Source organism: Piliocolobus tephrosceles, chromosome 1 (genome assembly GCF_002776525.5).
Source record: "Piliocolobus tephrosceles isolate RC106 chromosome 1, ASM277652v3, whole genome shotgun sequence".
Lineage (NCBI taxonomy): Eukaryota > Metazoa > Chordata > Mammalia > Primates > Cercopithecidae > Piliocolobus > Piliocolobus tephrosceles.
This window is the reverse complement of record NC_045434.1, coordinates 109732517-109759115: the sequence shown is the minus strand read 5'-3', so window position 1 is coordinate 109759115 and position 26599 is coordinate 109732517. Positions and strand designations below refer to the sequence as shown.

The window sequence follows — 26599 nt, the reverse complement described above, 5'->3', positions numbered from 1 at the left end:
GACAAGGAGTTTCCACAGTAAGTAGAATGCTACTATATTAAATGTTGTACCAGATGGGAAAAGATTATGGGATCACTAATTGTGTCACAACTTAAAACGAGAGTTAACCTTTCTCTCAGATGCTCACAGCTCCCTCAGTTCCCTGGATTGCAGTAGTCCTGTGATCCCTGAGACTAAAACTCCAGAAATGCCTATTTTTGATGGAGAACTTAAAAAGAAAATGTGTCTGGGGTCCAAGAGTTGTCTGCTTACCTTGTTTAGTCTTCCAAAACTGTATCATGTGAGCTGTTGATGAAGTTCTTGAGAAACTTTAAGTACAGCTTGCCTATCCTTTTTTGAAACAAAACCAATTACACAACTGATTCTAATGTGTTCAGTGTGACCATTACTTGCACTGTCCAAATGCAACAAGAATCTGCCTCTTAATAGTCAGAGCCCTTTACTTTCAGGTCTAGATGTGGCAAGAAGTTTTGGAGCCCTCTGAAGTCCAATCTGATTTTTTAAATCTCCTAACATGCTATCTGGAGGAAACATGGCTGGAGGCCCAGAGCAGTTATCGAGCTTGGGTGTTTTTGCTGCTGTAATGTGATTGTGAACCAGTAAGTAATGTCCATATAGCTATTTATTAAAGAACCAGACTCCAACGGTCCTGTTGGGCAGGAGAGATACCTTGGAAATTAGCCCAATGTCTGATGCCACCTGAAATCGTAGGCAAGCCGTATTCCTTGTGGTTCTGAGCACTATGCAAGGGGTGAGTCTCATAGCCCTTGGTGGACCAGAGAATAGCCGTGGAAGAGTAGGTTTGATTAGTGGACTTCAGAGTAAGGATGTAGATAGAGAAATGGGTTTACTCTAGTGTTCAGACATTTTAACCAATGAAATTAAATGCAAAATATTTGTATATTTTTAAACAAATAGATTGATCTCATTTCTATCTGTCATCAGCTCTGTACTCATTCTATTAGAACTATTCTCAAGTGAAGGACCTAGCAAATCACCCCACATGTGATAGTACCATTTCTAATTATTCTGTGGTCATCTTTTATTTTAAACTGTCTTCTTTGCTCACTGCAACATATACATTCACCCAAAATTGTGCTGATTGTTCTTCCTACTGTATTTGATAAGGTTTATAAATATCTTGGTGGTGGTCACTGATAGATGTGAATTACTCTCATCAGTACAGATCTACCTGAACTAAAACATTTTTTTTACAATAAAACATGGTCCTTCAAAAACCATGCTTTCTGGTCGGGCACAGTGGCTCATGCCTGTAATCCCAGCACTTTGGAGGCCAAGGCAGGCAGATCACCCGAGGTCAGGAGTTTGAGACCAGCCTGGCTAACATGGTGAAACCTCTCTCTACTAAAAATACAAAAATTAGCTGGGCATGGTGGTGGGCGTCTGTAATCCCAGCTACTCATGAGGCTGAGACAGAAGAATCGCTTGAACCCAGAAGGCGAAGGTTGCAGTGAGCCAAGATCATGCCACTGCACTCTAGCCTGGGCAGCACGAGTGAAACTCTATCTCAAAAAAAGAAAAAAAAAAAAACCTATGTTTTCCTTCCTTATTGAACCACCTTAACGCATAAACACATTTCCTTTCTTATCTTTTTCACTGAGTTTTTTCTCCATCATTCTTAAGTCCATGAAGAAAAGGGCTATGCAAATTCCTACTCACCTCAAGCTCCCTTACTTTCTCTCAATGTCCACAAAATTAGAGAGGCAGAACTTAAGTGATTGTACCTACCCATTCTATTTCCTCCCACATTATAAAAACAATGGAAGACTTTATTCCTACTCCTCATCAACCCCAGAAGATCACATGACTATAAATTCCCATGTTTTACTCAAGGGTAATCAGTCACGTCAAGGGTGAAGCAAGGAAGCTTTACTGAGAAATATTTGCCCATATTCCTTCAGACTTTCCCAGTTTCATAATGTGATTTTTACCTAAATTGAACTTGCAAAGCTCAAAAGCACATAATTGATTATATTTAGTTTCAATATAATCAGTAACTGATCCATGACTTCTAACTGGCAATACCCACTCCACCAACCCAAGAATAAATGTTTACCTTAAGTTCTAACTAGCTACTTTGGGAAGCTGAGGAAGCACAGGAAAAATAATGGGCTACAAGACTGACACCATGATGACTCACATAAGTGAAATATATCTAACCACACATGACACACACGCTTCAAAAAAGACAGGCCAACAATGCTAACTCTTTATTTCACCAACCAGTATTTCTGATTTTCTTCCTGATACTGGATGTTAAAACCTTAGAAATCTATAAATACTGCATTCAGACTTTCCACATCAAGAGAAGGGGGCCCAGGGCAGAAGATGTCAGGCCACAGGCTGTTTGGGGTGGGAAAAGTAGCAAAGATTTCTCAACAGTCTGTGTCAGTTTTCTAACTTAACTGAAACGCCTTTAAGCTCTCCTTCATCCCCAAACTTTCCCCTATGGCATCTATGATAGAAAAACACTCCTCTCCCATATATGCCCCATCACTGGGGAGCTGGGGGGAAGGGAGTGAGCATTACACAGGCAAGCCAAACTTTTTATTCAGCCAGAAAATGGATTTCTGATTCGGTTTAATGGCAAAGAGTTATGTAAATCCGTACCAAGTCCTGCTTCTTCCTCAAAGTGAGGTGGGCTGCACTTTTGTGACTGGAAGCATTTCCCGTAATGGTGAATTAAGCACTTTAAAAAAATAAAATCAATCCCATCTCTATAAGTAGCATAAGAGCTGCTTCCAAGAACCCAGGGATGCCCACATCCCATAACCCACCCAGACACAGCCAATTCCTCATAGACAGCTACATGGGAAGAATAAAACCCTTTCGTCAACTTGTTTTGGGGGGTGAGAGAGAGGCAGTGCTTAGGGAATATGTAGGATGGATTGTTTTATTCCTGCCACTACCAAAAACTATAAATCTACACACACAGTCACACGCACATACATGTCCATTTTTAAGAAAGCTTTTCCTCCCTGTGACTATAGGAACCCAGAATCCAGCCTCCCTCAGGCTGAGGGACGATGCCTATTAATGGCACAGATCTAGCATATCAACATACTACAGAAGGTTCCTGTGTTGTCTCACAAGCTGAGAGGGTAGGGCAAAGAAGTGGACACCCATGGGGGACTTGCTTTTTGTCTTAAATCCAATCTACTCAGTAACACTCGCAGGTCCAGGGGCTGGGAGAGGTTCTGTGGGTACAATGTGGTGGACGACCTGATGGTCCCAGCCCACTGTGGTAAGCAGGGAATGATTGAGCGGGGACCAAGTCGCATCTCTCACAAAGTCTCTGTGGGCTCGGCTTCTAAACCTAGAAGAAAGAAAGAAAGTCAGGGCATAGTAGAGACAAGAAAAGCAGACCTGGAGAAAAAGGAGAACCCAACACATCTGGGGCATATTTTTGGGTATGTTACACATATTTCACCAACTGTATGGCCTCATCGCCAGGATAGCAGTGTAGTTATCCACAGTGGATGTCATCAATCATCCAATCCAGTCCTCTATTTTCATAGATGAAGAAATGCTGGATAGAACAAGACAGTGATGTGGGGCAGTAACAGGCAGGAAATCATGGCAAGGAGGGAAGTACAATTCAGGTCTTCCAAGTGCTGCCTTTTACCCTGTAGCAGACTGCATTTCATTCGCAGTTCTTCATATGAAAGGATACACTGCTGCCCCCTTGTGGGAGAGGGCTGGAGTACTAGACTTTAAAATTCCACCTACCGGCCGGGCGCGGTGGCTCAAGCCTGTAATGCCAGCACTTTGGGAGGCCGAGACGGGCGGATCATGAGGTCAGGAAATCGAGACCATCCTGGCTAACACAGTGAAACCCCGTCTCTACTAAAAAATACAAAAAACTAGCCGGACGCGGTGGCGGGCGCCTGTAGTCCCAGCTACTCGGGAGGCTGAGGCAGGAGAATGGCGTAGACCCGGGAGGCGGAGCTTGCAGTGAGCTGAGATCCGGCGGCTGCACTCCAGCCCGGGCGACAGAGCGAGACTCCGTCTCAAAAAAAAAAAAAAAAAAATTCCACCTACCACCCCGCTCTACCAAGGACATGGCTTGTCCTTGGGGTTGTGAATGTGCCCCAGGAACAGAGAGGGTCAACAAGCCAGCCTGCTTCCATTACCAAGTCCCTTCAGATACAGACGGAGAATCTGTTCTCCAAAAGCACAATACACTTTTCTGAAGAGGAAAATGACTCACCCACCCACTGCTCCCCTTCCGTGATTCCCAAAGGATTCCACTTCACACTTACACCTCAGAAAGGCTTGAGTCCAGCACAGCAAGTGAGCAGTCTTCACTGAGAGAGGCCAGGAAGGGAACACTATCAGAGGGAGGAGAGGGTTGTGAAAGGCAAAGCCTGGATCCCAAGACAAAACCTTAACTGAGCCGCTGCCACCGCTACTGTAAAGTGACCCAGGAAAGGCAGCCTGATTCCCACTTTTGGCTAAGGTCTGGCTACTGTAAGTCGACACTAAAAGTTTCAAGTAAAGATGAGGGAAATGAAGCAAAGTTAGGGTTGACAACCATCCTGGCAACTAACCACCCCATCTGGTCCCTCTCTACAGCTTCAGCAATAACCCAGAAACACAGGCTTTTCCAATCTCACAGTCCTAGAAGCCCACAATATGAACCATTTTGGGTGTTGGGCAGGAATGAGACCACATTTTAGCCATTTCAGACAGAAACCGTATACTCTGAAAAATCCTTTGATTCCCAAAGGATTCCACTTCCCACTTAAGAGATCTTTGATGTTCCAAAACCTCAGCTAGAACAGTCTGCTTTAAGGAACTACTTAATCAGCTAATGCTTTGAAAACATACACACACACCCTCACTGTTCCCATTTATACCCATCAGGCCCCTGATGACAAAGAACAGTACCTGTGTGGGGAGAACACCAGCCCAGTGACACACTGGGAGTGTACAGCTGAGCTCAGGACACAGTTTGTACTCTTGGTATCCACAAGGGAGACTGTCCCATTCTCATCACCTGTAGAAGAGAAGGGACATGTCATGGTGATTAAGAGCATGGACTTTGGTGCCAAAGATTTGAATCCTAGTTCCTCAAGCTTGGAAAAGTTAACTATTCTGAGCATCAGTTTTCTCTTTTGCAAAGCAGGAATAATAAGTCACTGGATGATTGTGAAAATTAAGTTAATGAATGAAGCAGTTATTATTTTAACCACAAACTACGTCACCATACACACAGCCTCATGACCACGATAGCTCTACACCTACCCAGAAAAGAATTCGCTATATAGCAATCCACTTGCTTTGTGGCTCACTGACTTATAGCCATGCCCAGAATACAGGAGCTGGATCAATCAATCAAAAATCAAATCCACTGGGAAAATAATCATGTTCTCCAAAGCTACACTAAAACTACCTTGGCATCACCCCACCTCCCCTCCCTCAATTCATAATTCATCTGGTGTCCATGACGGCTAAGACTGAGCAGCAAGGGCCTTGTGCATTGTGGAGTCAGCTCTTTTTCTTTCCTCCTCCCCTTTCCCAGAGTCAATATGAAGTCTGACATGCTGCCTTACCAAAGACAAAGACTTCACTTTGCTGAGGATGCCAAGCCAGTGAGGTAGGAAGGTAGCCAGGCGCACTGCAGCCTGCAAAGGAGAGAAGAGGGTCTGGACAAAAACTCAAAAGAGTCCAGAAGAAGCAGTTTCTCAAATGACATCACTCTAAATCCTGGGAGCACCTTTATTTGATTTCCCAAACCCTGCTAAGGCAGCAGTGTCCTCATCCTTGAGCCTCATAACCATTTATCCACCAGCTTCCTGCCCTTTCTGGACGTGAGTCACAGGCAAGTTTCAGGCACAAATCATGAAGATAACAATTCTGGTCCCTTTGTCCTCCCATCTAATAAAGTAAATCACCCACCCAGGAACTGGCCCTTCCTCTTGGTATGCATTGCACAGAATGGGGTTAGCAGAGTCTCAGTGGAAAAGAAGGAGATTATGTCACTCATGTCACAGTAACTACCCTGGGCATCTGGCAACTATGCTTTGACACTGGCCAAAGAAATTCTCTTCTATCAGGGTTCCAAGCACTACTCTCCCACCAATGAATCTCAGACTCACCAATCTGTGATGCTGGCTTGGGACAGCGGGTATCCCAGAGTAAAATTCTGTTGTCCTAGAGGAAGGCGGAACAGAAAAAGGATCTCACAGTCCAAAGCGCTGCAGGCCAGAAAGTCTCCATACTAGAGACTTTGGCCTATGGAGGGCTGGAGTGTGTTTAGGGAAGAAGGAGCTATCTCTTACCTCGCTGCATGAAAGAAACACAGAGTCCTTGTGAGGAGAGGCAGCAACACAAGTGACCTGTGCAGCATGAGCTATAAAGGAGAGAGAGAGAGAAACATGATAGAAAACAAGCTGAAGCATTACAAGAGGGCCAGCCCAGGAATCATCAAGGTGCAGGAGGGAGGGAGGGCTGGTCTCATGATGCAATTTAACAAATTTTGTGGGAGATTATGGATTAGACAAAAGCTAAGAGGAGAAGTTTATAGACTTATAAAACCTTAAAAGCCTTGTAAAAAAAATGTATTAGTAAAAACAATGAATGAGAAATTAGGAGCTTAGTAAGAATAACAAAGGAATTTCCAGTTAAGGCATCTTAGAAGTGAGGTCTAAATAATTCTAGAATAGCAGTCTTCATACTGGAGCACACATACCTCCAAGTAGTATACAAAAACTTTCGAGGGAGTTCTGGGCACTAATAATATTAAGAGAGCCAATTTCTCTAATATTCTCTTTCTTAAAATTGAACTGCCTCTATTTTCAAAATCACCCTTCTCCCACTTTAAAGAAAGAACACATACCTGTCATTCATCCCAGATCTTTCCATGGTACAATGCTCAGGGGTATAAAAACATAAGGGTTCTAAACTAAGGCACAAAAGGGGCTTTTCCCTAAGAACCAAAGAGCAAAAAGAAAGAGCATCTAGGCAAAATTCAATGAAGGGGGCGCTGATCTTGTTTCAGTCACACCACAAACACAAGTATGGTTCTGTGACTTCACTCTGTTTCTGTCTAATAATGAGAACTAAAAAATATGACAGATCGTTGTGATAAGGACATATTCAACAACTTTATCTGAATCTAAAAACAAAGTCAGACTTTTTCTGACAGAAAATTTAGTCTAACTTGGTCCACTGGCTTTACAATGCAGACTGGCTTTTGCCAGTTAGGCTATTTGGTAGACATTCATACAAACTAAATAGGATTAACCTGCAAATCTAAAATTTGGAAAATCATATGCTTGAAATAAGCATATAATAAATTATATGCCAGAAATTACCTTCTCTGCAACTAGTTAAAAAATTTCTTTAGGTATCAATTTAAAAATGTATGAGGGGGCACAGATTTTCAAAATTGTTTTAGGAGATCTACATGTAAAAAAACTTTAAAGTCACTGCTACATGTTAATTGGAAGTTGTGGAAACCTTTTCTACAGTCATTTTACCAGACTTTCCCACGTAGTCTGAATGTGGCCCCCCCGAGGCAGAAGGATGGAAGTAAACCAGCTTCCATAGTTCTTTCCTAGCCCGAGAAGTCACAGAAAGTCAACACGATAAGAAATAAGAAAAGGAATTTATTGCTCACTTGAAAAAAGCAAAGCTCTGGGACAAGCACCATGATGGTAAAGAAAAGATGAAGAATACATGGTTCCTCTACCCTCAAAGGTTTTGGGGCAGGATGCAGTGGCTCATGCCTGTAATCTCTCAGCACTTTGGGAGGCCAAAGCGGGAGATCCCTTGAGCCCAGGAATTTGAGACCAGCCTGGGCAACATAGCAAGACTCTGTCTCTACAAAAAATTAAAAAATAATAAAGGACTTGGAATTCAGCAGGGGGAATAAGACACAAACACAAAGAATAACAGAAAGGCTGCATGGCAGAAATGCTGAAAAAGAGTTAGCATTAACCAGGAAAGCACATATATCTAAGCAATAAAAGGCAAATATAATAGACATAGGGCATTGACTTTTTTTTTTTTTCTCCTGAGACAGCTTCACTCTGTTGCCCAGGCTGGAGTGCAGTGACGTGATCTCGACTTACTGCAACCTCCGCCTCCTGGGTTCAAGCGATTTCGGGCTTCAGCCTCCCAAGTAGCTGGGATTACAGATGTGCACCACTATGCCTGGCTAATTTTTGTACTTTTTAGTAGAGACCGGGTTTCGGCATGTTGGCCAGACTAGTCTCTAACTCCTAGGCTTCATATGATCTGCCTGCCTCAGCCTCCCAAAGTGCTGGGATTTCAGGCGTGAGCCACTGCGCACAGCTGGGCATTCAACATTATTGTAAAACTATTTGCAAGTGACCCTGAAGGTCCAGGATACTGGACCTTGGATATGAGTCTGTGATTTCTCTGGTCTATAACTTAATCATGTACTTTGAAGTTAGAAATGGCAGGGAAAGGCACTTAGCCATTGAGAGAACCACAGTGATCAATCACCCAGCATCTAAATCTTGAAACATGCACACATTAAGGCGTTATCTTCACAAAGAATGGCTCCCAAGATAAAGTCAACCACTAGTGCTGTTAATGAAAGTGAGCAGAAAGAGGGGCATTAAAAAAGCAATGGTTCTCAAAAGAAAACAGACATTTCATGAAGGTAAATACTCAAAAGTTCCAGATTTGAAAGTCTCAAGATTTATCCCTCAAGAATGTCAAGGATCTAGTAAGCTTGAAGAGAGGAAATGGAGTAAAAGAGTTTCAATGCTATTACAAGAAAATGGGATTTTAATCCACTGGCCACAAGAAACTAATAAAAGACCAAAAGAGCTAGATTGCTAGTGGAGACATGAGTGCTACTACCTGTGTAAGGTAAAGCCTGAAAGCGAATAGGGGCATAGAAATGGATAGGAAGGTGACTGACCAGTGGAAAAGACTAAAAAGAACTTAGTGGCCAACTGATGGTGGGGAAACAGAAGGGGTGGAAAAGGACCGAGAGTTTGAGCCCTGTGTTGCCAAGGTGGTGAGGCCATCAATAGAAACAGGGAAACTGGCTGGTCTGAAGGTAGCAAGTTATCTCAATTGATTGTTCACAGTCAGGTACAGACTAAACTCCTTGTCATAGTCTTCCGCCCTTTTCACTACTGTACTTGACTAGTCGAATTAAAAAAAAAAAAGAAAGAAAGAAAGAAACAAGGAAATTGAGAAAAGGACAAGGAGTAGATACTGGAGCCTGACTACTGTTTTATAAGAAAACTATCAGAACATGGAATTGCTGTTCCTAACATCAAAGCAAACTTCAAAAAGTCCAAAAACACAATAGCTAAGACCAGGGCTAAAAATGAAATACTCACCTCGGTATGAATTCAGTACCACCTGCTGAGCAAGGTCCCAAACCTTGATGCTAAGAGGCAAAAGGAAACAGACATTTAATCTTGACCTACACTAGCAACATAAAAACGTGTTCAAACAAGAACTTCCTGTAATCAACATTCCCCAAGTCTTTGCCTCCTGGACTGCTGCTATGGTCTGCTTACAATGGACTGCAAAATCCCTAAGGAAACCTTACAGACATGCTAAAGTTAGTCACTGAATTCTTAGAATAAGCCGAAAATGTTACCTAATGAGGTTAACAGGATAGGAAAGGCGCTCAAAGGACGCTCAGAGACAGAAGCAATGAGAACAGGGACCCACCAGAAGTCTTTGCTACCACTGACAGCTTGTGTGCCAGAGCTCAGGACACTGACTGTAGACACAATGTCATCATGCTCATATTTGCAGAACTTGCTGACAATAAGTGTTTCATTCTCATCTAGTTCCCACAATTCAACAGCACCTGTTGGGGGTAGGGTAAGGAAAACATGAGCTTGAATTATACCAAGGCAGTAATTCATTTCTAGGATTCAAAGAGCCACTGTCACTAAATTAACAAAGTTAGTTAGTTATTCCTATAAAAGCAAAGTCCACATCACTGAAGAGTTTAGCTAATTTCTGAGCCTTTGACTTTATTCTGTGTTACTGTTTTCCTAATGACAGCCCAGACAAGGAGGTGGAGAAAGCCAGTGATGTTAACACTTCCCAATTATTTGGACACTAATAAGTATTTGCTGAACTAGTTGAATAAATGTCTTGCAGAGTCTTTAAAAATATGTTGAATAATTGAACGTCTTGCACGGTGACTGGCTCAGTATAGAGAATCCGCCAAAAGTTTTCTTGATTATGTACTGTTCAAGCTCAATTGTCACAGAGGTTAAATCTATAAGTGGGTCTTTTAAACTTCCATGCAATGCCAACCAACTTCCAAATTCTGATTTAAAAAAAAAAAAAAATGCCAAAGCCTGCATCGCTGAGCCTACAGTCAACACAAAGAAAGCAGAATGAAGACAAGAAAGCGGTAAGAAATGGAAAGAGACATGTAGCACAGATTGGCTTCAATGTCATCTTAAAATCAAGATTATGCTTGGTCTGGGCTGCAGGGGTTAAGGAGCAGGTTACACAGAAGAAAAATGGTTCCAATGCGTTGCTTAATTTTGTTACGGATTTTTCTAGGAAATGTCACCAGACAATTCAGAATTTTAGAAAAGATATTTCCCACCTACACAAGAGTTTGCATTCGGGGCCAACACTCTCCGGCTCCTCCAAGCACTGAACATAGGACATTAGATATTGAGCTCAGCCCTACCCGAACCCCAAGCCTCCATTCTACCACTCCACCCGGGGGTGGGGGTGGGGGGTGGATGAGGGGAAAGTGACTCACCTGAATCAGAGGCCACTAGAATACCTCTCTCCCCAACCCAAGTGAGGTCAGCCACTCCAGCCTCCGTTTGGACTCCAGCGGAGCAGAAGCCTTCGTTGGGGGCGGCACAAGGGTCCTTAAAAAGCCAGAGGGAGCCGGCCCAGCAGCGGCCACTCAGGCTGGAGGCCCCGAGGAGAAGCGCCCCATCTACGGGGGGTACAAGCTGTCAGCGCGTGAAGGATGGAAGGGCTCGCCTCCATGGAGACCGCACAGAACAGCGTTCGGGCCGGGTCTGGATCTGAGCTCAGGAACGCGGGGCAGGGCTGGGGACGGCTCGGCGGCGCGACCCACGGGTCAGGATAACATGCAGGATGGGGATGGGCTGGGAGGGTCAGTCTCTGGGGAGGGGCACCCTGGGCCAGGGTAAGGGAGCTCCCAGGCCCGGGATCTCGGCTCACCGGACCGGTACCGTGCAGCCTCCAACTGTCGTTCCATGCAGGCGGGCGCATTTGGGGGAAGATTCCACTCCCGGGCTGCCGGGGGCACTAGGGGGGGCGGGGTTTCCTTCCGCATCTCCACGGTTCCAACTCCAACCTAGACTCAAACTGGACGCGGGCCGGAGACTCAGCTCCGATAGCAAACCCCACGTGGTGCGCCTCTGAGCCTCCGCCCCTCTCCCGAGGCTACGGCAAGTCTACTTCTCGCGAGAATTGCTTATGTGGCTCCATCCTGCTTTCCGGCTGTCGCCCTCCTGCGATAGGTTCTCAGCGTTACTTGCCTCGTCTCGCGATAATTTGTTTTTAAAAAATCTCCCGAGGAAAGTTAAAGGAAGACTGCAAAATTTTCATCTCGCGAGACTTGTGAGCGGCCATCTTGCTCCTGCCCTGACAGGTTCTCCTGTCGGGGTCACAGGGACTCTAAGATTGCTACCTGCGCCTTCGCTGACCATGCTGTCCCGGGTGGTACTTTTCGCCGCCGCCACAGCGGGTGAGGGGTGTAGACGCTGCTCTGGGCTATCAGAGTGATTGGAAAGAAGCGAATCTAGGGGTCACAAGGAGGGGAGAAGGGCGCAGCGACACGGGCCTGAGCGGCGAGTGATCAGCGCCGCTCGGAGAGGAGCGTGGGGACTTAAGGGACTGGAAAGAGGGGTACATAGCCTTAGTGATCGAGCCTGGTGGGGATGAGGAAGGAACAAACCAGATTTCATTTGACTTTGCTGACCTTCGCCTTGTCTGTCTGCAGCCCCGTCTCTGAAGAATGCGGCCTTCCTAGGTCCAGGGTAAGTGTGAGGATAATGGTCCCTTTCGTCTTTGTTTTTACTATCTTTTATTTCTGGATTCCTGCCCCCACCCCGTTAGCTTTAGGCCAGAAATCTCTTTCCGATAATTTTGGGACACTTAAACCCTCTTTCAAACACTTGTTCCCGTAACTGCCAGGAACGCTCTCATATCAACTAATAACCAAGACTTTACAGGATAAGTAACGTATTCTAACTAAACTAGAAATTGGTTTTACTGTCTTCTATACTCGCCCTCTCCTTTGTGACCTTTCCTTGGGACCTTATGACATGTGGCTTCCAGAGCCTGAATCAGTAGATTACATACCCAAGAACAAATTTTGTTCAATAAAACAGTGAAGCATGTTGTTTATAGTCTGTTTCCCAGATACCTAGTTTTTGCTGCCATATAATAACAATCAGAGAAATCATTCATTGATTCAGTAAATATTTATGTTGCCTAAACACATAACCAAGGATACAAGAATGAGTATGGCAAATTACCTGCCCTCATGGAGCTCACAGTCTAGGAATGGGAGGCACCTTTAGAGTATTGGTTTAGAGTGAGGGCTCCAAAGCCAGTACAGGGTCTCTGGCCCCTCCACTTACTAGCTGTGTGACCTCAATTTCTTCATCTACAAAATGGCGATGATAGTGCATTGTGGCTTTTGAGAATTAAGAGACAATTTCGGTGAAACTCAAAAACAGTTCTTGGTACATGGTGTGTGTTTAGTAAATTTAGCAGCTGTTTGCGTTAAAATTGTTTCATAAGACATGTCCATTTTCCTAGAGATTTCTTTTTACTTCCAAATTTAGTTCTAAAGCTTGCAAATTATGTTCACTATCAAATTGAAAAAACTGGACTTGAAAAAGTGGTCTCGTCTGTAATTAAGTCTCGTGTGTGCAATGAAGTAAGGCTATAATTGACTGCTTCCAACTTAGAAGAAAAAGGACCCCATACAGACTTGTAAACAAATAATTGTAATACCAGGTAATAAATAACTTATATTTACAAGATACAAGGAATATCCTTGGTTTTCTTTCACACTTCATGTCCAGTACCTCAGCAAGGCTCTTCCTCTAGAAATTTGGACTCTGACTGCTGCTTCCACTACCGCTAAAGTATGAACCACCGCAAACTTTCACCTAGGTATTTTAGTAGTCTCTTCATTAGTCTTGCATCTCTATTCTTGTCCTGTGACAGCCCATTCTCATAATAGCCAGGAGGATTATGTCAATCTCCCACCAAAGCCTTCCAGAGCTCCCCATCCCACCTGAATACAATCCAAACTTAGCATAACCCAGAAGGTCCAACATGAATCGATCCCATCCTGTCTCTTGACACCATCTCCTTCTGTTCTCTTTTTAGCTCATTCTTCAACCATACTGGCCTTGGTGTTCCTCTGAAAACTACCAAGCGCATTCGTGCCTCAATATCTTTCTAGTTGCTCTTCTCTCTTTTCCTCAGATCATTGGGTCAAATGTCATCTGGCTCCCTACCCAAAAAAACTTCCCCATTCTGTTGCTCCCTATCCCCTTACCTTGCTCAGTTTTTCTTCATAGCACTTAGAGCTGCCTGAAATTTTGTATGGAGATACACACTCACCCTTCCCATACCCCCAACTAGAATGTTGAAGGCTGGAGCTTTGTTCATTGCCATGTTACTGGTACCTAGCATTAGTAGAAAGTCAGTAAATGTTTTATTGATTAAAAGAATGAATGTTAGCCCAAAATGGGGGAGGGCTTTACACATCTGGAGGCTGATTGGTCTTGGTAGTCATTGCTATAAAGTCATGGTATGAAGGGCATACAAGACAGAAGGAGCAGCATTGGGCAATTTTTTTGTGGTGTTTCTTTGTTTGTTTTTGAGAGCTGTTAAGTAATTCCAGGAGAGTAAGAGAATGAAGGAAGATGAGGTTGTAAAATTTGACAGGACCAGGCACAGTGGTGGCTCATGCCTATAATCCTGAGGCCAAGGCAGGAGGATCACTGGAGCCCAGGAGTTCAAGACTAGCCTGGGCAACATAGTGAGACAAAAACAAAACAACAAAATTTTTTTAAATTCTAAAAATTAGCTGGGCATTGTGGTGTACGCCTGTACTCCCAGCTATTGGGAGGGTTGAGGTGGGAGGATGGCTTCAGCCCAGGAGGTGGAGGCTGCGAGTGAGCAGTGATGGCACCACTGCACTCCAGCCTGGGTGACAGAGTGAGACCTTGTCTCAAAAAAAAAAAAAAAGACAGGTACTAGATTATATATGTTAAATTAAGTAGTTTTCAGTAGGCAGGAGAGAGCCTGTTGAGTTTTCAAGGCAAATTTTCATTTTAGAAACATTAGCAGTAATGTGAGAGGGCTAGGTTTAAGTTGGGGTATTTAATAAGAAGCAGAGGCCAGGTATAGTGTCTCACACCTGTAATTTCAGCACTTTGGGAGGCCGAGACGGCAGATCACTTGAGGCCAGTAGTTTGAGACCAGCCTGGCCAACATGGCAAAACCCCATCTGTCCTAAAAATAAAAAAATTAGCTGGGCGTGGTGGCACACGCCTGTAATCCCAGCTACTCGGGAGACTGAGGCACAAGAATCGCTTGAGCCTGGGAGGTGGAGGTTGCAGTGAGCAGAGATCACGCCACTGTGCTCCAGCCTGGGTGATAGAGCGAGATTCTGTCCCAAAAAAAATAAAATAAGCAGAGAGATCAGGTTTTGGATTGTTAAACTAAGCAAGAGGTGATAAGGGCTTGAACTAAGGTAGCTAGTTAGGGAGACTTGTCAGCTTAAGCATACCCTTTAGTACTATGATTTAAATCAGTGGTTCTTAGCCTGGGGTGCTTTGCCTGCAGGTGACATTTAGCAATGTCTGGAGATATTTTTCAGTATTACCATTGGGTGGGTTGGGGAGGAAGGAGGCTACTGGTATCTGTTGTGTAAAGACCACAAAGATACTGCCAGACGTTCTACAATGCACAGAACAACCTCTTACAACAAAGAAGTATCCAGTCCAAACATCAGTAGTGCTGAGTTGAGAAACCTTGATGTAAATGAAAGAATCTCAAGCGTGATTCTCAGATTTCAAAACCTGGTGGGGTAGCTAATGTATTTGGGGGCAGAAATAATACTCAAAAGATAAGCATTGTACCACAATAAATGAAATAATGTAAATTCTTACATTACAAGGAGATAGAGGTTGACAGAGTAGAGGAATGGGAGGTGGGAAGTGGGGCAAAAATATACTGAAAACTTGAAGGAGACTAAACTTGACAGCAGACATAAAGGGACTAAATTTTATTTCGTCAGAAGCCGAAGGAGACATCAGTATGCTGTAACTGTTAAAAGTGTAGTCTTAAGCTGCTTTAATACAAGAATAGTTTCCAAATCCACTGTTGATAATAGTTCAATTGTTCAAGCTCAGTACTAGCAATAGCAAGTTCTGAATAAGTATTTGTAGAATGAATGAATTGGCCAGACTATACTTAGAGTATTATATACAGTTCTGTTATACCTCATTTAAAGAAAAAAAAAAAAAAAGACAAAACCGGAGAAGTCTTTACGGGCAATCAGGATTGTGAGGGAACAGATGTTTTACCCAGGTACATGTGTGTTATCTTACATAGAAAAGCAAAATTAGGACTAAGAATGGATTGAGGTTCCAAGAATGTATGCAGCATCTCAATTCAAAGATGAATATAATTAGAGCTACCCAGTACTGAAAAAGTCTGTTACATAATAGTGATTAGCACTCCCATCAAAGACAGTATTCAAAAACGTTGAGCAGCCAACATATCAGGCATATAATAGCTAACCACTTACATAGCACTTTTCCATGTGCCAGGCATCATTCTATGCACTTTACATATATTAACTCAGTTAATCCTGTCAACAACCATATAAGGTATTATCTTTTATTTCCATTTTACTGAGAGAAATCTGAGATTACAAAAGCTTTAAGTTCTTTACTCAAAGTCAAGGGGCAGGTCTAGGATTTGAACTCAAGGAGTCTATCTGGCTGCCACATCCACATTCTTACATATTTCAGTGCTAATAATAGACATACACAGTGCTAGACAGATGATCTGCAAGGCTTATAGAAAGGATTCCAGTATTGGGTAGAGGGTTAAGTGTCTGTAATTAATTCTTTGCTCTTGTCACAGCTGATTACTGGACCCTAACCTTCCTATTCCCAGTCTATTCTCTTTCCATTATGAGAGTTAGAAAACTGCCTCAATCCTCAACCCCATTTATTGTTTCTGCTAATTATTCATACATTGTGTTCTCCTTAAAGAAATAGGCTTTACATTTGTACAATTATTACCTGTAGAGTATTGCAGGCAACAAGGACCTTCCATACAGGGCAGCCACACCTTGCCCCTGTACCACCTCTTCCTGAATATGGAGGAAAAGTTCGTTATGGACTGATCCCTGAGGAATTCTTCCAGTTTCTTTATCCTAAAACTGGTGTAACAGGTGAGCATTTTTGCCTGGTCTTTGATAATATGGTTTGATGGCATCACTAAAATCAAATTACGTGGGTTTTCTTGTTTGGTTGTTTGTTTTTTTTGAGACAGAGTATTACTCTATCATCCAGGATGGAGTGCAGTGGCACAATCATAGCTCACTGCAGCCTCCACCTCCCCAGGCTCAGGTCATCCTCCCACCTCAGCCTCCCGAGCAGGTGGAACTATAGGCATGCATCCAGCTCATTTTTCAATTTTTTTGTAGAGACAAGGTTTCACCATGTAGCCCAAGCTGGTCTCCAACTGCTGGGCTTGTGGGATCCACCCACCTTGCCCTCCCAAAGTGCTGGGATTACAGGCTTGAGCCACCCGCCTGCAGCCGCAAGTCAGCTGTTTTCAAAAGGAAATTGTAACAGTTGATTTGATTGCTCCAACTTGTTTTTGGTATAAATGTATTTGGGATTTTAACTTAATTTTACAGAATTATCTCTGTTTGTTAGTAGATCAAATTTTTTGATGCCTGCTCTATGCCAGGCACTGTTGAAGGCATATGGTGTTAAACAGTGTTAAGTGCCTGCTGTCATGGAACATACATTCTGTTGTAGGATAACAATAAAGAAATGAGTAACTGTATAATATCCTGTTAGATAATGAAAAGGGCATGAATAAAAATGAAGCCAAGTAAAGCAGGAGTCCCCTGATTAAGTTTATGATTCTCTCTACTACATGTACTGCCTTTCTTGGCCCATACCCAAGTATTGCTATGACTGTGGAACATTGGAAGCCAAAGACTCTTTTTTTAGCCCTGGAGTCACCTAAAGTAGCATTTTCCTAACTGAAATTGCTAGAAACATTAGTCTCCTCAGACTTCAATGGGTGATAAAAATGTTACGTATGATAGGTGTTTCTTGGAAATTAATATTTAAAATTTGTATATTAAAGACAATTAAAAAAAAACTGTTAGAACTTTGTATGGGAAACTGGGTAAAATGTATTTGAGTTTGTAAACCTGTTATTGTCATGATACATCCTGCCATCCTATGATTCTCAGAAATACTATAAAATGCTTTCCTAAAAGCCTGCTGTGGGCCTCTCTTACATCCTGAGAAGCGTGGAGGAAAGACTAAAGAAATGTAAATCATGGTTTGCATCCTTTCAGAATACATGACCTGGTTAAAGAAAAAGCCGTATTTGAAGCGTTGTAATTAGGTGCTACAGGAGTTGGGAATCCTAATATTTATTCATTCTTTTATATACATACCACTTTGTAGTTGTTTTTGATTGTTTCTTGTGTAAATTTTAACCTGTCTAGTGTTCCCATTCAATAAATAGTATATTTTGCTGGACAAGTTACTTCAGAAAGTTATCTGGCATCTTTGTAGAATAGTTTAATTTACTGTGCTGGGTATTGTGCTTAACATTATTTCTCAAATTTATCAGACTGAAGAACGTACTGTCCCCATTTTACAAATAAGGAACTAAATTCAGAGATTATTTAGATTGCTCAGTTTCTTTAAAATTGTAGAGTCAGTATACAGATTTCCCTGAGTCCATATCTTTGTTCTTTCAGCTCTACCATACTGCTTCCCAATCCAGTGTTTTGTCTTTGAATCTAATTAAGTCGTTACTTTGCCTTCTGCTAATCAAATATAGAAGTGCCTTTCTATCTTCCCTCTTTTAGGCATAGCATATCCATTCATAAAATAACTCTTCTTCTTGTAGGACCCTATGTGCTCGGAACTGGGCTCATCTTGTATGCTTTATCCAAAGAAATATATGTGATTAGCGCAGAGACCTTCACTGCCATGTCATTAATAGGGATAATGGTCTATGGAATTAAAAAATTTGGTCCCTCTGTTGCAGAATTTGCTGATAAACTCAATGAGGTAAGAACCATAAACCTTATTTCCTATTTTAGACTAGCAGAAACGTGAAGGTCATCTAGTGATATTTTTGATGTGAGTGTTAGGGGAGCAACACATAGAAATGCATCTAATGCTTCAAATAAGTGTTAATGTTAGTTACTAATTTGAGATAATTTTTTTATATCTACTAAACCCTTTAGCTTTTCTATAATCATTCAAAAGGTATTGTATAGTTATTATGGGCAATTATTTTTAAGGATTTGTGCATTTCTTTCTGTTTTCTTTGTGGGTGTTTTTACAAATGAGAGATGCAACTTTGAAGAAGCATGAAATGAATCTCCTTTTTTTACCCTTTGTGCTTTCACTGATCTTTGTTGTTGCTATCACAATTGTAGCAAAAACTTGCCCAACTAGAAGAGGCAAAGCAGGCTTCCATCCAGCAAATCCAGGATGCAATTGATATGGAGAAGTCGCAGCAGGCACTGACTCAGAAGCGCCATTACCTTTTTGATGTGCAAAGGGTAGGTTTCAGAAGTTTCTAGGAAGAATGAAGTTACTTGTGCATTTTTTTTAATTCAGAATTTTTTATGAAGAATGATTAAATAGATTGAACATATTTTATTTAGAAAAGAGAACATTTATGTAGAAGTTGGCATTCACGGCTATTCAAACATTTAAGAACTGTCAAGTGGAAAAATAGTTCAAATTATTATAAAATTAGAAACCGTAGAAGCTATTAAAAAAAACATTTCGGATCCACACAAAAAGAAATAGTCATTAAGTTAAAGCTGATTTAAAAATGACATGCACTGTATAAGGAAGACTATAGGTAAAATACATCCTGTGTATTTCATACACACTTGCTACAAGAACATCTTAACATCTTTGCTGTAAGGAAATCTGATACTGCATATTCTAAATCCACAAAGCAGGCTGGGCACAGTGGCTCACATCTGTAATCCTAGGACTTGAGGAGGGTGAGGCAGGAGGACTGCTTCCACCCAGGAAGTCAAGACTGGAGTTAGAGTAAGCATCTGAAATAGTTAGGATCTTGGCCAATATTTCTCAATACTGGCTAAGATAGTAAGCATCTGAAATGTTTAGGATCTTGGCCAATGTGGTCTCGGTACCACATGCATTAGAGTTATCTTTGGTGTTAATTTTTTTTGCCTCTTTCCAAGACTTGTGGAATCAGAACCTTTCTTAAGGGCTATCCAAGAATCTGTATGCTTTTAAACAAGATCCCTAAGGACTCATAAGCACATGGATATTTGAAAAATCCCAGAAAAATGTTAATTCCGTGTATATTTAGGTTACAAAGGGAGAATGCTTCCTGCTTCTTGCGTAGTATATACACATGTGAATGCATGCATACGTATATTTTGGCTTTTTTAAAAAACCATATCGGAAAATGTAGCTTTTTCCTAAGAGTGAAATGATAGTAATTTAGGTTTTTATTTATTTATATTTACTTGATGGATATTTATTGAGTTCTTCCTATGTAGATATTCTGACCAAGGCAGAGTGCTGAAAATATAGTGGAGAACAAACAGCTTCTGCCTTCCTGGAGTCTTATTTTCTAGCCAGTCTTTGGGAGAAGCACAGAAAATAAATAATTGAACAGATGCAAATGTCAACAGGTAGTAAATGCTAGATAGAAAAATAAACTAGTATTAAAAAGATTGCAGGCCAGGTGCATTGGCTCATGCCTATAATCCCAGCACTTTGGGAGGCCAAGGCGGGAGGATCACTTGAGCCCAGGAGTTTGAGACCAGTCTGGGCATAGACCCTCTCTACAAAATTGCAGGAAGAAGGAGTTACTGTTTTTATAAGGGCATGCAGGAAATGTCACTAATATGATATTTGAGCAGAGACGTGAAAGAACTAATAGAGCAAAGAATGTGGGTTTTTGGGGAAATAAGTGCCAGGCTGAGGGAAGAACAGTTGCAAATGCCCTAAACCTGGAAGTTTGCTTGATATAGTCAAGGAAAAGTAAGAAGGTCCATACAGCTGAAGTAGAATTGGTTGGGGGGAGAGTAAAAGGAGATAGAGGGTGGCCTGGGACTATGATACATAAAGACCTTAGGCTCCTATAAGAACTTTGACTTGGACTCTGAATGAGAGAGAGTCATTGAAGGATCACTCTGATTGCCTTGTTGCCAATAGCCTTCAGTTTGGTGTGCATTGGCTTGTGATGCCTATGGGTTAGCTAAGTAGAAATATATAAGAGCTTGACCTTGTAGCCTTACTGCCTGTATGCTGATCTTGGCTTCATAGTTTATTAGCTCTGTAACCTTGGTCAAGTTTCCTAACTTCTGCCTCAGTTTCCTCACTGCAAAATGGATATAATTACAATAACTATGCCATGGTTTCATCATAAGGTTTAATTGAATCCAAACACAAAAGTGTTTAGAGTGTAGTCAGTACTCTACAAATGTTAACTATTATTTGATCCAGCAAGTATTATGACGTAAACACAAAGACAAATATACAACGTATGCACCATTATTTGTAGAACCAAAAAATTAATTATGGAGTACCAGTATAGTGGAATCCAATGTAGCTTAAAATTGAGGTAGGTTTTTGTGTCATAATTAATAAACGTGATGTGTATATGCCTATATTTTGATGTGTATACCTATGTTTTTATTAAATATTTCTGGGAGGGAATACAAGAAATACAGGAAGTTAGTGGCCTATGGGGGGACTGAAGGAGACTTATTTCTTACAGCATACACTTTTAAGTATATTTTTGCCATATGCTGTTATAATTTCTAGGTATATATTTATTAAATAAAATAATTCCACATAAAATACAAAAGAAGTGGGGCATTCTCACTGGCAGAATCTTCAGAGTAGAAGTATTCCTTCAAGTATACAATGTTTATCATTTCTTAATTTTGCCCCAGAATAACATTGCTATGGCTTTGGAGGTTACTTACCGGGAACGACTATATAGAGTATATAAGGAAGTAAAGAATCGCCTGGACTATCATATAGCTGTGCAGAACATGACGCGTCGAAAGGAACAAGAGCACATGATAAATTGGGTGGAGAAGCACGTGGTGCAAAGCATCTCCGTACAGCAGGTACACAACATTTTTGTAGGTTCTGACATTGTACTGGTATCTCTTAACAAGTATCTGCTGATGTTTCGTTAAGGTAGGAATAGCTGGCAAGGAGTCTTTAGCCTAGAAGTAGCAGTGTAACCCCAGTTTGTTTTTCTGGATAGTGATAAGCAGGAAGATGCTGCCTATCTGTCAGGATGGCTTTTCTCTTTCCTCAAATTTGGGTAGCATTAACTGATATATTTAATTTCTCTATAAAACAGACTGGGCTGGGCATGGTGGCTCATGCCTGTAATCCCAACATTTTGGAAGGGTGAGGCAGGAGGATCACTTGAGACCAGGAGTTCGAGACCAACCTGGGCAACATAGCAAGATCCTGTCTCTGCAAAATATTTAAAAAGTAGCTTGGGTGCGATGACAAATGCCTGTACTTAGGGCTACTGAGGAGGCTGAGGTGAGAGGATCTCTTGAGCCCAGGAAGCATAAGCTGTAGTGAGCTCTGATCGCACTATTGCACTCCAGCCTGGGTGACAGAGCAAGACCTTGCCTCAAAAAATAAAATAAATAAAAGACTGAACAAGGCTATTTCTAAGCCCCTTCCATTTTCTAATTCCATGACATTCCATTTCTTCTTTTCACCTTAATTTGTCTGTTTTGAACGGAAATGTTTTCTGTTTGCTTAAACTGAATCGATTTTTTTTTTCATTTATGTTTTTGCTTTAATATGACTTGATTTTTTTCTTTCTCGGGTTTATAACATTTAAGTATTTCTGGTCATTTTCAGCATAACCTATGTAGGATTAGAAAAACAGGGTCTAGGCCGGGCGCGGTGGCTCAAGTCTGTAATCCCAGCACTTTGGGAGGCCGAGACGGGCGGATCACGAGGTCAGGAGATCGAGACCATCCTGGCTAACACGGTGAAACCCCGTCTCTACTAAAAATACAAAAAACTAGCCGGGCGAGGTGGCGGCGCCTGTAGTCCCAGCTACTCAGGAGGCTGAGGCAGGAGAATGGCGTGAACCGGGGAGGCGGAGCTTGCAGTGAGCTGAGATCCGGCCACTGCACTCCAGCCTAGGTGACAGAGCGAGACTCCGTCTCAAAAAAATAAAAAGAAAAACAGGGTCTAGGCCTGGCGCGGTGGCTCAAGCCTGTAATCCCAGCAGTTTGGGAGGCCGAGACGGGCGGATCACAAGGTCAGGAGATTGAGACCATCCTGGCTAACACGGTGAAACCCCGTCTCTACTAAAAAGTAAAAAAATAAAAATAAATAAAAAACTAGCCAGCGAGGTGGCGGGTGCCTGTAGTCCCAGCTACTTGGGAGGCTGAGGCAGGAGAATGGCGTAAACCCGGGAGGCGGAGCTTGCAGTGAGCTGAGATCCGGCCACTGCACTCCAGCCTGGGCAACAGAGTGAGACTCCGTCTCAAAAAAGAAAAAATGAAAAACAGGGTCCTATCAAAGTTTTTTTCTTTTTTTAGTAAACTGTCTTTTACATAAATGTAATATACATGCTTAAGAAACTTAGAAAATACAAAAGAAGTCTAGAAAAGAGACTAAAAATTATTTTCATTCTTAACATTTGTATATTACTAATATTTGTTGAGTTGGTCTTTTTCAAGCAGCTGTTAGTTGTACAAGCCAACATCAGTGGCAGATAGTTACAGGAATATCTGGTCTCAGATTCTATACAGATTTCACTCATAAAAGCTGTGAGCCAGAGAATTTCAACTAACCCCTTGGATTTGCTTAAAATAAATTGTATCTCCTCTGTGTTAATGAGTTTTACTTCTAAACCTGTCTAGTAGCCGTGTAATGTTAAGCCAGTAATCATCTTGAGGTTCTGGTCTGGTGGGAGGTGTCTTTTAGAATAATGGTGTTTATACTCTATACTTTTCTATGTTTTGGAAAGATCTAACCAGATTTCTCTTTCCTTATCACAGGAGAAAGAGACAGTTGCCAAGTGCATTGCAGACCTAAAGCTGCTGGCAAAGAAGGCTCAAGCACAGCCGGTTATGTAAATGAATCTATCCCAATTGAGACAGCTAGAAACAGTTGACAGACTAAATGGAAACTAGTCTATTTGACGAAGTCTTTCTGTATTGATGTCTACTGAAGTTATAGTTTACCCTTCCTAAAAATGAAAAATTTGTTTCATATAGTAAGAGAACAAAATCTCTATCGGCCAGTCAGATGTTTCTCATCCTTCTTACTCTGCCTTTGAGTTGTTCCATGATCACTTCGGAATAAGCAGTTTGCCTTTATAAAAACTTGCTGCCTGACTAAAGATTACCAGATTATAGTTTAAATTTGCAATTAATTCTACCGTCTTGCAATAAAGTGACAATTGAATGAAACAAGGTTTTTCAAGTTGTGTAATTCTCTGAAATACTCAGCTTTTGTCATCGGGGTAAAAATTAAAGATGTCGTTGAACTACTGTCTTGTTTATGAGACCGTTCAGTGATGAACTATTTCTGGCTGATAGGTTATGAGATGTGTAATGCTTTCTAGTACTCTTAAAATAACTAAATGGAATATTATGTATATTAATTCATATAATTGACATTACTATTTTAGTAGTATGCCTGTAGAAAATATTATGGACTCAGTGTGTCATAAAATCACTCTTCAGAATCCAGCAGGCCAGGTGCAGTGGCTCACACCTGTAATCCCTGCACTTCGGGAGGTCGAGACAGGTGGATCACTTGAGGTCAGGAGTTTGAAACCAGCCTGGCCAACACAGTGAAACCCTATCTCTACTAAAAATACAAAAGGTTAGCCGGGCATGGTGGCAGGTGCCTGTAATCCCAGCTACTCAGGAGGCTGAGGCAGAAGAATTGTTTGAACCCAGGAGGCAAAGGTTGTAGTGAGCCAAGATCACACCACTACACTCCAGCCTGGACAACAGAGCGAGACTCCATCTAGAAAAAAAAAAAAAAAATCCAGCAGACACCTAACAGGAACATAGAAAATAACAAGTGTTGACAAGGATATGGAGAAGTTGGAACGCTTGTGCACTGTTTGTAGAAATATGAAATGGTACATGTAGCCACTATGGAAAAGTGTGGTGATTCCTCATAAAATTAAAATGGAAATACCATGACCCAGCAATCCCACATCTACATATATACTCAAAAAAATTAAAAGCAGGGTCTTGAAGAGATACTTGTACACCATGGTGATAGCAGCATTACTCACAATAGCTAAAACATGGAAGCCGCCCAAGTGTCCATCAGTAGATGAATGGATAAGCAAGATGTGGTATATCCATGCAATGGAGTATTACTCCACTTCAAGGAAGAAAATTCTGACACTGGCTACAGCATGAATGAACCTTGAGGACATGATGCAGTTTTACAAGATGAGTTATGGTGCTGGATAGTAGTGATGGTGGCACATTAAGGATGTATTTAATACTGTTCTTAAACGGTACACTTAAAAATGGTTAAGATGGTAAATTTTATGTCTATTTTACAATTTCTTTTTTAATTGAAGAAAAATCCAGTAGATAAATTAGAAAATTCTTCCCTTCATAGGTTTATCTGCATTCGATTCTCCCATACTTGTACAAGGATTTATTTGTATTCAAATGGACAAATTACATAATAGGAAATATTTGAAAATATTTATCATGGGTAATTGATATTTTCATTGACTTCCTAAGATTTTATGTAATAATCATTTGAGCCAATATTGATAGCTAATGTACTAATCTAATATTGAAATCAGATTGATACCTTTGTTACTTAAAGATAATTTGATTGGATCAACAGTTATTTCAAATTGATTAAACAAAAAATTATAAAACACCTAGTTTGTGCTAAGCAACATAATGCAGTGATCATACAGAGATAAAAGTCCTCACCTCAGAGTTAAATATCTACTAGGAAAACAGTAAGAATATGTGATAATACAAACTTGAGCACGGGGTGCTCTGAGACTGTGGCAAGCACCATTTTAGGTAGTCTCACCAGCCTCATGTTTCCCTCATATACATCATCCAGGTCAAGGTTCAGTCAGAGAAGCAGAATATATGTTTATATATAAGGAATTTGACTACCCCGTTGTGGGAGCTAAACAATCTGTAAAGCTGTTAGTGTTCTTTCTGATGCTGGAGCTTGAAGTCCACATGACAGTCAGTTAAGGGAAGATGGATGTAAAATGGGAGGCAGTAAGAACAAGTGGAAATAACAAGCACTGACAAACCCACGTCAGTTTGTATCATCTCTGGCCTTGATAATGTGGTTGTTCTGTTAACCCCATATCCAACACAAACACGTGGTTTAGAGAAAACTGGTTAGAGAAACGAGTGATCCAGGGAAAGGATGGGAAGTTGTTCAGCTGCAGCTTGTGAGCTAACACAAGTATGAGCTATAAAACAGCTGCTGCTCCACATTCACCCTCCAAATTTTGCTCAAGACTTGTGGCTTACCCTAAGCAGAACATTGAAGGAAGATAATTCTGGAAAATGTATTTCTGCCTGACCAAGCTGACATTACAAACCACCACACTAACTATCCTATCAATAATTGTTAACCTCAATGAATAATGCTTAAAAATTTCAGCCCCAGGAGATCAAGTAAAACATGGAGAGAGAGGAAAGGTGACAGGTTGGAAAACAAATGGTGTCTGAGCTGCCATTTGGAAGTTAGCCGAGAGGGTGTCTCAAGGATTAGATAGAGTCCAGGAAGATGGAACAGCATTTGTGATTGTAAAGATGTAGCAGAGTGTGACATTTTAAAAACTCTCAAGTTTGAGTGAAATACAAATATTTAATTTATATTAATGGGTTTTGGGGGTTTTTATGTTTTCATTTTTGTTTTTGTTTTGAGACAGCGCCTGGCCCTGTCACCCAGGCCAGAGTGTGCAGTGGTGCAATCTCAGCTCACTGCAGTCTCCGCCTCCTGGGCTCAAGTGATCCTCCCACCTTAGCCTCCTGAGTAGCTGGGACTACAGGCATGCATCACTACGCCCATCTAATTTTTGTGGTGGTTTTTGTAGAGACAGGGTCTCACCATGTTGCACAGGCTTGTCTCAAACTCCTAGGCCCAAGCAATCTGCCGGCTTCGGCCTCCCAAAGTGCGGGAGTTACAGGCATGAGCCACAGCACCTGGACTATATTAGTGTTCTTAAATGCTGTGCTTAGAAGTTGGATTTTGTTATGACAGAAGGCAGCCCCCCAAAAGTTTCAAGCAATAGGAATGATGACTAGATT

The 26599-nt window shown here is 41.6% G+C and overlaps 2 protein-coding genes across 4 annotated transcripts; one reads left to right on the top strand and one right to left on the bottom strand.

The window, feature by feature from the left end:
• Positions 1–2212: 2212 nt before the first annotated feature.
• On the bottom strand, positions 2213–11538 carry WDR77 (WD repeat domain 77). 3 transcript variants are annotated; one of them, XM_023232650.2, is made up of 11 exons: positions 11191–11538; positions 10754–10939; positions 9691–9832; positions 9351–9400; positions 6306–6376; positions 6123–6177; positions 5577–5648; positions 4912–5020; positions 4284–4352; positions 3262–3337; positions 2213–3206 (listed from the first exon to the last, which is right to left on the bottom strand). In XM_023232650.2, exons 1-11 carry the CDS (start codon positions 11303–11305, stop codon positions 3108–3110), a joined length of 1044 nt encoding a protein of 347 aa, XP_023088418.1. In that variant the 5' UTR covers positions 11306–11538; the 3' UTR covers positions 2213–3107. The 3 variants fall into 3 exon arrangements, with proteins under 3 accessions (XP_023088418.1, XP_023088416.1, XP_023088417.1); XM_023232648.2 differs by having other exon boundaries at positions 2213–3337; XM_023232649.2 differs by having other exon boundaries at positions 2217–3867.
• ATP5PB (ATP synthase peripheral stalk-membrane subunit b) lies at positions 11310–23819 on the top strand. Its single transcript, XM_023232651.2, has 7 exons — positions 11310–11719; positions 11975–12011; positions 16320–16465; positions 18178–18341; positions 18716–18841; positions 21230–21409; positions 23327–23819. Exons 1-7 carry the CDS (start codon positions 11449–11451, stop codon positions 23402–23404), a joined length of 1002 nt encoding a protein of 333 aa, XP_023088419.1. The 5' UTR covers positions 11310–11448; the 3' UTR covers positions 23405–23819.
• The last annotated feature ends 2780 nt before the right edge of the window (positions 23820–26599 follow it).